We start from the raw sequence: 12,337 nt of genomic DNA, 5'->3' as shown, positions 1-12,337 counted from the left end.
AATTGCGGATGAATCGGTATGTGGAGGTATGCGTCTTCCAGGTCCAGAGTGGCCATGAACGCTCCTGTCCAAATTAAATTGCGGATCGATGCAATACTCTCCATGTGAAACCTCTTCTCCAGAATGTAAGGGTTCAGGGGTTTTAAGTTGAGGATCATCCTGTACTTCCCCGAAAGCTTTTGTATTACAAAAACTCGGGAATAAAACCCCCCATCAAATTGCTGACTAGGAACTCTCTGAATCACCCTCTGTTGTAATCACCTTATCACAGAGGAGCGAATTGCTTCTGTCTTCCCTGGGTCCCTGGGGGCCCCCGTAATCACACAATTCCTTGGAGGGGGGGGGGGGGGGAGGGCTCGGAACTCTATCCTGTATGCATTCTTTATCAAATCTAAACAAAACTCGTTTCCTGTTATACTCTGCCAGGCTCGAAAAAAATAAAGAAGCCTCCCCCCCCACCTGTAAGTCTGCGTCATTTGTCTGATCTTGGAGTGGCTGGCTAAGGCTTATTGAACAGGAAGGTAGACTTTCCCTTTCCTGTGTTATAAGTCCATCTCCTGGATCTCTGCTGCTGCCGCCGAGAACCCTGTCCACCCCCTTCTCGTCTAGGAACATCCCACCTCCCCTGAAAGGGCCTATTTGTCCACTCCTTCCTCTTGTCCGGAAACTTTTTAGACTTATCCGAAGACCTTTCCAGAATGGAGTTTAAATCCTTACCAAACAACAACTCCCCCTGAAACTCCATGGCACATAAGCGGCGTTTGGATGAAACATCGCCCTCCCATGTGTTTTTAACCACACCACCCGTCTGGAAGAGTTTATCAGGGCTGTTGTCTTGGCTGCAGACCTTAGTGACTCCGTAGCTCCATCCGCTAGGAAAGCCACTGTCTTAGACATAACAGTTAGGGAATCTTGTATTTTCTCATGTGGAAGATGTGCCTTCAATCCCCTCATCCATTTTTTCCAAATTGTGAGTAAGGTAGATAGCTGCAATAGTTGGCTTGAAACGAAATGCCGCTGCCTGCCATGCCCTTTTCAGGAGAATCTCCGCTTTATGATCCATAGGATCCTTTAAGCTGCCTGCGTTCTCAAACGATAAATCTGCCGCTTTAGAATATTGGGCTAATGAGGCGTCCAGTTTTGGACATTTAGACTATAAATCCTGATCCGCATGCGCGCTTTAATCGCGCATGCACAGTACTGCCACGCCGGCCGCCGTGATGAAGCGAGGCGGCCGGCGTGTGACGTCAGCCGTGTCATACGCGGAAGGAACAGCCCGACACTCAGCAGAGTGTCGCCCGGGCTGCGGTCGGTCAGCCATTCCGGAGCGGGGACTTGGAGAGGAGCCAGGACGCCGGCGTGGGACCTCCCAACCAGCACTGGGCTGGAAAAAGCCCTGGGTGAGTACAACTTTCTTTTTTTACTTGAGCTCGGAGTCCCTTTAAAGGGAAACCTCCTCTTAAATGATCTAGGGATGAACAATCTCTTCTCAGGCTGTCTCCACTGAGAAGATATAACACCTTTAATTGATTTGTGTACTGGAAAAGTTCTGCTATCAGTTTCTTCTAGTTCCCTGTATATATCATCAATAAAATCTATTTTCTAAATTATAATAATAAATAGCAGCCTTTTTTCACCTGCATGATGACAAATATAAAATATTTTACATTTATTAGGGAAACACCTCCCTTTCTTTCATATTGCCGGGACAGAATCTGGCAGACTGGTGGAGTAGATGGTGTCTGGCAATGGAGGAATTGCTAATGGTTTCCACCTGTATAACCCTAGTTATGAAAAGAGAAGGGTGAAAAGCATGCACTGAAATGCTCATAGGCTTGACGGAGTGTTTATTTACGGTATCTTTGTATGTGTCAGAGTGCTGCAACTAAATATTTTGAATAAAAAAAAAAATTTGGTTTGGGTCCGCTTTAAGCCACTTCCCTTTGTCCTAAGACCAAATTGCACTCCTACTAGGTATCCTAAAAACACACTGCCTTTATATATTTTATCGCATACTACCCCTCCTCCTGTTTCCCCCCCATTCCCTTTAGATTGTAAGCTCGCAAGGGCAGGGCTCTCTCCCCCTTTTGTGTCTTGGAAATCATTATACATTTTATTCATCATGTTACTTTTATCACTGTCATTACCACTTCTGTATGCTGTATATTTTTTTGTATTTTGTCACTAACTATGTATCTTGTATATTAGTGTACACCATTGTCTGTATTATGTACCCCATATTGGTTTCTTACTTTGTACAGCGCCACGGAATATGTTGGCGCTTTATAAATCAATAATAATAATAATAATAACAACCAAAGCAGCTGGAGTTGTCTCCTGAATGTGTTCAGATTCATATACTGCCTTTAGGAGTTCTGATGCAGCTTCAACACTGAATAGATACCTGGGCATTCTGGCTGTGGGCCTTCCCTGGTCCTCCGAATCCCTAGCCTCCCCCTCTTCCAGTAATTCCCCCGAAATATCCTCCCATGACTCATGGGGAGAGTCAGATTCCACTGGGCCTGAAATGGATGGCAATACTTGTACAGCCTGTAATAGATCCTGCTGTGTCAATGTCTGAATCTGTGGCTGTTCCTCAGCATGAACCTGAGCTTGTACAGCTATTGCCTGAGTGCTAAAACCCGCAATGGTGCCCATGGGTGAGGAGGCAAAAAAATGATCGAGGCGCCAGTCGGCGGCTGTGGTGTGTGGGATGCGGGTCTGGGATAAGATTGTCCCTCCCTTCCTCCGAATGTGCCCCCCCAGTGTCCCCCTGTATGGAGAGATAAGAGCACAGCAGGGCCTGAGCGGCACCCTCCGGCGGCTTACCCAGTGTCCAGCACGGGGTTACCGCTAAGGAGGTTAATGTTAACAAAAATTACACCCTTGGTCCTCGTTAAGTATATTCACAAAATTTTACAATTGCAGTTACACTTTAAAATGTTTCCTGGTTGGAGAACTGACACTGATGACCCCTATGTCCCAGCAGTGCCACCCATGGTTTGCGGAACACTCACAGGAAGTTTGGCGTCCTGTCCACGATCGGCCGGGGTAAACACGTTGAGGTACAGACAGTCCTCTGATGTTGGAGGTATCGCAATCTTGGCGTTCACCAAATGTATTAAAAGCTCCATCGCCTGTATACTTTGAAGACACCTGAAAGAGGAAATACAGAATTTAAAATATTTGTGAATACATAAGAGCCTCTCAGAGAGGAGGTAAAATCTCTGCACTTACACAAGGGGGCGCTTGGTGGTCACACCACTCAACAAGTTGTTGCTAATATTCCACCTTTTTTTCTCTTCTTCCTCAAAAAGAATCCCATCAAGTCAACTTTCAACTCTCCAGGATTAATGCTACCACTTGTAAATTTCAGTTCAAATGCTCGCCTACTCCGCACTGATGGGGACCGACTGGTAATAGCGGGAGTCAGTGGCGTACGGATCACCAAAAGCAGCCATTGCGGCTGCCTTGGGGCCCATAGCCAAGGGGGGCCCAGGGGTCATGGCCATCAATAAGGAGGTCTGCAGGGGCCTCTTGGAGACCCGTGGCAGGCCTCCTCAATTGCAGAATAGCAAGAGAAGTGCACACCTGTCCAGGCTCCACCACCAATATATGTTCCTCCTAGTGTCCCCGTGTCCATAACTAAAACACCTGTCTCCCGTGGGGCGGATTCTCAAAGCTTTTCTGTGGACTTATCTCACTTTTACTTATTAAAGTACACCCGAGGTGACATGTGAAATAATGAGAGAGACATATATATATATACAGTGGCTTGCAAAAGTATTCAGCCCCCTTGAAGTTTTCCACATTTTGTCACGTTACTGCCACAAACATGCATCAATTTTATTGGAATTCCACGTGTAAGACCAATACAAAGTGGTGTACACGTGAGAAGTGGGTCGAAAATCATACATCATTCCAAACATTTTTTTAAAAAAATTACTGCAAAGTGGGGTGTACGTAATTATTCAGCCCCCTGAGTCAATACTTTGTAGAACCACCTTTTGCTGCAATTACAGCTGCCAGTCTTTTAGGGTATGTCTCTACCAGCTTTGCACATCTAGAGACTGAAATCATTGCCCATTCTTCTTTGCAAAACAGCTCCAGCTCAGTCAGATTAGAGGGACAGCGTTTGTGAACAGCAGTTTTTAGATCTTCCCACAGATTCTCGATTGGATTTAGATCTGGACTTTGACTGGGCCATTCTAACACATAGATATGTTTTGTTTTAAACCATTCCATTGTTGCCCTGGCTTTATGTTTAGGGTCATTGTCCTGCTGGAAGGTGAACCTCCGCCCCAGTTCAAGTCTTTTGCAGCCTCCAAGAGGTTTTCTTCCAAGTTTGCCCTGTATTTGGCTCCATCCATCTTCCCATCAACTCTGACCAGCTTCCCTGTCCCTGCTGAAGAGAAGCACCCCCCGAGCATGATACTGCCAACACCATATTTGACAGTGGGGATGGTGTGTTCAGAGTGATGTGCAGTGTTAGTTTTCCGCCACACATAGCGTTTTGCATTTTGGCCAAAAAGTTCCACTTTGGTCTCATCTGACCAAAGCACCTTCTTCCACATGGTTGCTGTGTCCCCCACATGGCTTGTGGCAAACTGCAAACGGGACTTCTTATGCTTTCCTGTTAACAATGCCTTTCTTCTTGCCACTCTTCCCTAAAGGCCAACTTTGTACAGTGCATGACTAATAGTTGTCCTATGGACAGATTCTCCCACCTGAGCTGTAGATCTCTGCAGCTCATCCAGAGTCACCATGGGCCTCTTGACTGCATTTCTGATCAGCGCTCTCCTTGTTCGGCCTGTGAGTTTAGGTGGATGGCTTTGTCTTGGTAGGTTTACAGTTGTGCCATACTCCTTCCATTTCTGAATGATCGCTTGAACAGTGCTCCGTGGGATGTTCAAGGCTTTGGAAATCTTTTTGTAGCTTAAGCCTGCTTTAAATTTCTCAATAACTTTATCCCTGACCTGTCTGGTGTGTTCTTTGGTCTGCACGGTGTTGTTGCTCCCAATATTCTCTTAGACAACCTCTGAGGCCGTCACAGAGCAGCTGTATTTGTACTGACATTAGATTACACACATGTGCACTCTATTTAGTCATTAGCACTCATCAGGCAATGTCTATGGGCAACTGACTGCACTCAGACCAAAGGGGGCTGAATAATTATGCACACACCACTTTGCAGTTATTTATTTGTAAAACATTTTTGGAATGATGTATGATTTTCGTTCCACTTCTCACGTGTACACCACTTTGTATTGGTCTTTCATCTGGAATTCCAATAAAATTGATTCATGTTTGTGGCAGTAATATGACAAAATGTGGAAAACTTCAACGGGGCCGAATACTTTTGCAAGCCACTGTATGTACAGTGCCTAGCACACTAATAACTAGGCTGTGTTCCTTTTTTTCTTTCTCCGCTTGAAAGAGTTAAATATCAGGTATGTAAGTGGCTGACTCAGTCCTGACTCAGACAGGAAGTGACTACAGTTTGACACTTATTGATAAGAAATTGGGTTAGTCCATCTCTTCATGGGGGATTCTCAGCATGGCCCTTATTCTTTATAAAGACATTCCCTGAAAAAGATTTATACACTGATGCTGGCCATCCTCCGCGCTCGCTACACACTTTTTTGGCTGTTGAACGGAGCAACTGCCATTCACTAAGTGCTTTTAAATATAAAGAAAACCCTGAGAACCCCCTATGAGAAGATGGGCTAGTCCAATATTGTCAGATTTCTACTACCTACTATAAGTGACAGCAGCATAGGAGAAAAGTAATTTATGGCTCATTTTACTCTGGAGGAAATGTACTTATTTGTGTAAGTTTTAAATGTTAATATTTTCGTGACAGTTCCTCTTTAACTGACTTTCCTTATTTATCTCTCCTTAAAGCGGACCTGAACTTCCTTTCTGCTCTAAAAGATAAGCAACAGCATAATACCATTTAAAGAAAAAACAATCCTACAGCTGATACAAATCCTGCAATAAATCTGAGGGGTTTCTACTTCCTGCTTTCATGGAAGAAGACATTAACATCCTGTGCTTTCAAATAAGCTTATGTGCCTTATCTGCCGTGGCAGTCAGGTGACTCCGGGAGAGATCAAATTACAACTGATAAAACACAAATGAAGGGTAATTAGACAGGCTAAACTCTCTAAATACATACAGGGTGCATTTCAACATGTTTTCCTTCTGTCCTGTGCAAAAGTTCAGGTCCACTTTAACTAGCATTACTCATGATTTATCTCCCCTTAAAGGGAACCTAAACTGAGAGGGATATGGATGTTTCCTTTTAAACAATACCAGTTGCCTGGCAGTCCTGCTGAACTATTTGGCTGCAGTAGTGGCTGAATCACGCACCTGAAACAAGCATGCAGCTAATCCAATCTGACTTCAGTCAGAGCACCTGATCTGCATGCTTGTTGAGGGGCTGTGGCTAGAAGTATAATGCTACGTACACACATGCGATAACAATCGTTCGTTGAGAACGCCGAACGAACTTTTAATTGATGAAAGAACAACCTAAGTAAAGTTAGTTTTAACCACTTGAGGACCCACCCTTTACCCCCCCTTAAGGACCAGCGCTGTTTGAAGGGATCTGTGCTGGGTGGGCTCTGCAGCCCCCAGCACAGATCATGTAGCAGGCAGAGCGATCAGATCACCCCCCTTTTTTCCCCCCTAGGGGGATGATGTGCAGGGGGGGTCTGATCGCTCCTGCGTGCAGGCTAGTTGCGGGGGGGGCACCTCAAAGCCCCCCTCCGCGGCGACATTCTCCCCCTCCCTCTCCTACCTCTCCCTCCCGGAGATCCGGGCTGCACAGGACGCTATCCGTCCTGTGCAGCCAGTGACAGGACGTCCCCTGTCACATGGAGGCGATCCCCGGCCGCTGATTGGCCGGGGATCGCCGATCTGCCTTACGGCGCTGCTGCGCAGCAGCGCCGTACAATGTAAACAAAGCGGATTATTTCCGCTTGTGTTTACATTTAGCCTGCGAGCCGCCATCGGCGGCCCGCAGGCTAACACGGAGCCCCCCGCCGTGATCTGACAGGAAGCAGCCGCTCGCGCGAGCGGCTGCTTCCTAATTAATCAGCCTGCAGCTGGCGACGCAGTACTGCGTCGCTGGTCCTGCAGCTGCCACTTTGCCGACGCGCGGTATGAGTGCGCGGTCGGCAAGTGGTTAAAAGGTGTGTAACGATCTGATCGTTAGAACGAACGTTACATCACGTAAAGCAACTATTGCGCCTGCGCATAAAAATGAGAAGTTTCACGGAGAAATAGCTAAATGAGCATGTCAAGCCTAGTACGAACGACCGTTTCCAACGATGTACTACTTTTGCAAGCGATCGTTGTTGGTTAAAATCCGCCGAGACAGAACTTTCTTTTGTAGCGATTTGGCTCGTTCATCGTTTGCCTTAATAGTCGGTGGTTCGTTTTTGGTAACGATCGTCGTTGGTAAAGATCGGGGAACGATCGTTACAAACGACTATAGTTGCATGTGTGTACGCACCTTTAGAGACACAGGATCAGCAGGAGAGTCAGGCAAATGGTATTATTTTAAAAGGAAAAATCCATATCCTTCTTAGTTTAGGTTCCCTTTTAACTGACTTAACTCATGATTTATTTCTCCTTAACGGCCTAAGCTCATGATTTATCTCCACTTAAGGGGAAATATATCATGAGTTAAGTCAATGAGAGATAAATTATGATTTAAATCAGTTACTATCTGGCTTAACTCATAAAGGGCATAACCTATTATTGCCCCCCCCCCCCCCTCCCCATCTGAAGCTTTAACCCATTATATTGTACACATCAAAATAGAAAACACAAGGACTGCCATTGACGATGGAAAATATATCGGCCAATGCAGAGCAACTTTAATAACTTTCTTTTAACATTTTAATATAAAACATTTTTACTTGCAACCAGAAGAAAACCAGTAGTAATTAGAGGCAAGGAATCTGGAGGTTAAAGTTAAGAACCACAACCATGGGCATGCAGCTATATCCGGCCCCTAGACACAGCTGCTGTCTCTGGGACAGCTGCAAGCCCTTAAAACAATAAACTTCCTTATGACGATTTCGCCCCATTAGGAATTCCCCAGCGTGAATCCCTCCACATCAATCAACCACCATCCTCCGGTGGCCTTATTAATGGACCCAGACCTTAACTCCGGTGGCCTTATTAATGGACCCAGACCTTAACTCCCTCCTCAAACGTGTTCCTGACTGCTTGCCTGCTATATCCTCCTTCATGTCCTCTCGCTTCCTAAGACTTAATATGAGTAAAACAGAAGTAATACATTTTTCCACCGTCCCTGGCCACCTCTCTACCTGAAGGAACGATAAATGGTAATGACACTCCCATAACTTCAGTTCCCAAAGCTCGGTGCTTGAGGGTAATATTCGACTCTTCTCTCTCTTTTATTCCTCATCTTAACTCCATAACCAGCTCCTGCCATCTCCAACTCAAAAACATATCTCGCATCCGTCCCTTTCTCACTCAAGAGACAATCAAAATGTTAATACATGCTCTTATAATTTCTCGTCTGACTACTGTAACATACTACTTTGTGTGACCGGCCCCGCTCCAGTCGGTACTGAACTCAGCTGCTCATTCATCTTTCTTCTCGATCTTCCTCTGCTGACCCTCTCTGTCATGCTCTTCCCTGGCTGCCAATTAACCAGAGGATCCAGTTCACACTTCTAACCCTAACCTACAAAGCTCTCCACAATCTCTCTCCCTGGTACATATCCTCACTCATTTCCAGATACAAACCCAATCACAATCTCAGATCTGCAGACGATCTTCTGTTGTCCTCCTCTAGAATCACCTCCTCACATTCAGAAGATTTTGCATGCGCTTCACCCCTTCTCTGGAATCCCCTCCCACAACACACCCGTCACTCGCCAACCTTTGTTCCTTTTAAACGCTCTCTAAAAACTAATTTGTTCCGACAAGCATATGTGCTACCTTAGGCCACTTCCCTTTGTCCTAAGACCAAATTGCACCCCTACTAGGTATCCTAAAACACACAGCCTCTATATATTTGCTGCATACTACCCCTCCTCCTGTCCCCCCCCCCCCCCTATTCCCTTTAGATTGTAAGCTGGAAAGGGCAGGGCTCTCCCTCTTTTGTGTCCTGGAAATCATTATACATTTTATTCATCATGTTACTTTTATCACTGTCATTACCAATTCTGTATCTTGTATTCTGTATGCTGTATCATTTTTTTGTATTTTGTCACCAATTATGCATCTTGTATATTAGTGTACATCATTGTCTGTATTTTGTACCCCATGTTTGTTTCTTTCTTTGTACAGCGCCACGGATTATGTTGGCGCTTTATAAATCAATATTATTATTATTATTATTATTATTATTATTATTATTAACTAGCTGATAACCCGGCGTTGCCCGGGATGCATCTGACTGGTGTTGGCCCTGTCCACTTTTTCTAACCCTAACATACAAACACTCAATGACCAAGTTTGTGAGCTTTGGGTTCCTTGGCATCAATAATTTGTATTTTCCCAGTGAAATGAAACAAGTCAGATTGGCGGTTTGTGGCTCCGCCCCTCTCCAGCATTTGAACCCCAGTCACCCAACTATAGCAGGTTTGAGGCATCTGCTATTAACAGTGTAAAAATGGCAGCAATTTAAATATTACCCTTGAAAAAGCAACAGGTGAATTTTGATTGGCTATTTTAGGCTCCAAACACTAATGTCAAATTGACATGCCCTATGGGTACTAAAACAAGTATTATACACTTGATTTATATTGATTTACAATAAATTGATAAAAAGATAAAACACCACTGAGTCTTGAGGTCTTCTTCAGTGACCTACATCTACAATAAGTGTATGTAATCCTATACTGTGGGGGTCCTGGCTGATTCCCCTCCACTTGATAGGGTATAAGTGGGGTGTAGCTGTCGCTATCCCACAGGCAGATTACTGGGTTCACTGACAGGGATGGTAAGGACCTGAGTGTGATTGCATCAGGTGGTAGTATAGATCACATCTGCGAACACCTCAAAATGTAATGATCCTATACACACCCCGATAGGGGAGGCCATTTACAAAGAGGTGCTATAAAAAACGTGCATTGTGCTGTACATGAACCTTAATGAGATCACATTTCATCTAAACGGCTTATTCAGAAGGTGCTATACATATATACATTAGTGCTATACATCATACACATCACAAGCTAGTTAAAATTACAAATTGCCCCCCATATATATAGTAGCCCCAGTCAGAGCTGAATGAACCGTGTTAGGCTGCCATATACATCCTGGAGAGGGACAGGAAAGGGCTGGGTTCACAGTACTCTGCCACACCCATCAATGTAGGATAGAACGTCGCTAAAACCGATCAAAATTATATTATACACAAACAATGGAGCCTAATTCAAGTGCCCACCAACCTGCTCATATCGCATTTTATAGGCTCCACCCATTTTCCTGAATATTAATCTCAGTCACCCAGTGACCATCTGAGCAAAGTTTGAGAACCCTGCCATGAACAGTGTAAGGGATGGTTCACGCGGGCGCCTGCCCCGCATTTACCGCTGGCATTCGGGACTCTGTATTAAACCGAGGCTGGGCTTTTACCGGCATTTGCGCAAACGTGGCGTTCAGATCTCGATTTTTCCCTGGCGTTCGATGCGACCCTGGACGCGCTACATGTAGCGTCCTGCGATGGTTAACCGCTGCAGTTAATGTCCCCCTGTGGGGCAGAAAAACGTTGACTGCAACTGAACGCCACGGAAAGCCACTGAAAACTCAAACGTGCTGCAACGCCGCCGGACGCAATGCCTCTGAAAGCCAGGCAGACGTCTGTGTGAACCAGCCCTAAGAGTGGCTGCAGTTTATATTTTCCCAGTGAGATTTGTTTTTGGCTCCACTCACTTTGTGTAACCTGGACACACAGTCACTCAATGACCAAGTTAGTGAGCTTTGGGGTCTTTGGCATCAATAATAAAATTAATAAAAAATAATTTTCCCAGTGAGATGAAACAATCTGATTGGCTGTTTGCAGCTCTGCCCCTTTTCTGAATTTGAACCCCAGTGACCCAATGACCAACTGTACCAGGTTTGAGGCTTGTGCCATTAACAGTGCAATAATAGGAGCAATTTAAATTTCCGCCTTGAAAATCGACAGGTGAATTTTGATTGGCTTTTTCAGCTCCAAACCACTCTTCTGAATATTTATCCTAGTCACCCAGTGACCAACTGTGCAAAGTTTGAGAACCCTTAACAGTGAAGAAGGGCTGCAGTTTACATTTTCCCAGTGAAATTTGTATTTGATTCCACCCAGTTTTTGTGACCTTGACACACAATGACCAAGTGTAACGATCAGTGACGTATCTAATGATCAGAACAAGCTCAATCATTACAGTAGTCAGTATTTTATTCAGAGTGTGATCACACGTGTTTTTTCGCAGTAACACAGGAGTACTCCTATGTGGTAGCCCTTGGCGTTCGGGACTATCACTAACGTCAGAGAGGTCGTACAGGCAATGTCGGTAACGGGTCAGTCAGGCAGCAGTACAGAAACGTCAGGCAATATCGTAGTGAGTAAACAGGCAGAGGCCGATAACAAATCAGATGGGTGAAAGTACAGAATCAGGACGCAAAATCAGAGTGGAGGTCGGTCCGAGGTCAGCAGCAGATCAGATAAGCAAGGTACAGAATCGAGAGGTAGAGAGAGTACCGTATATACTCGCAAGCAAGCCGACCCGCATATTAGCAGACCCCCCCAACTTTTACCTGAAAAAAAAAAAAAAAAAAAAAAAAAGATTGACCCTCATATAAGCCGGGGTAGGAAATGCTGGCCGCGTGATCCCCCCAGTGTGTCCCAGTATAGGTTGGTAGTGCCTCAGTAAAGCTAGTAAAGTGCCCAGTATAACTAGTATAATGCCCAGTATAGCTAGTATCGTGGCCAGTATAGTCCTCAGTATAGCTAGTATCGTGCCCCAGTATAGCGAGTATCGTGCCCCAGTATAGCTAGTATCGTGCCCCAGTATAGCTAGTATCGTGCCCCAGTATAGCTAGTATCGTGCCCCAGTATAGCTAGTATCCTGCCCCAGTATAGCTAGTATAGTGCCCAGTATAGCTAGTAAAGTGCCCAGTATAGCTAGTAAAGTGCTCAGCATAGGTAGATAGTGCCCAGTATAGCGCCCCAGTATGTGTAGGTAGTGTCCCCCCACGGCCGACGCTGCCATTAGCTTACCGGGCGGCTTCCAATATTCCCCTCTCCGTCTCCTGCACGGGGCATGCAAATAATTCACAGCAGCTCGCCCCACGGCGGCTGCTGTGTGAT

At 45.3% G+C, this 12,337-nt stretch overlaps 1 protein-coding gene across 3 annotated transcripts in view; it reads right to left on the bottom strand.

The window, feature by feature from the left end:
* The window catches only part of LOC137543725 (cocaine esterase-like), a 229,253-nt gene that overhangs the window by 165,775 nt on the left and 51,141 nt on the right, over nt 1–12,337 (bottom strand). For all 3 annotated transcript variants that reach the window (XM_068264854.1, XM_068264856.1, XM_068264855.1), the window contains exon 3: nt 3,018–3,156. In XM_068264854.1, the coding sequence (XP_068120955.1) occupies nt 3,018–3,156 (139 nt within the window). The remainder of the gene's footprint in view (nt 1–3,017; nt 3,157–12,337) is intronic.

This window comes from Hyperolius riggenbachi, unplaced genomic scaffold, assembly GCF_040937935.1.
Source record: "Hyperolius riggenbachi isolate aHypRig1 unplaced genomic scaffold, aHypRig1.pri scaffold_186, whole genome shotgun sequence".
Lineage (NCBI taxonomy): Eukaryota > Metazoa > Chordata > Amphibia > Anura > Hyperoliidae > Hyperolius > Hyperolius riggenbachi.
The sequence above is the reverse complement of the archived record's forward strand: the minus strand, read 5'-3'. Positions and strand labels throughout refer to the sequence as shown.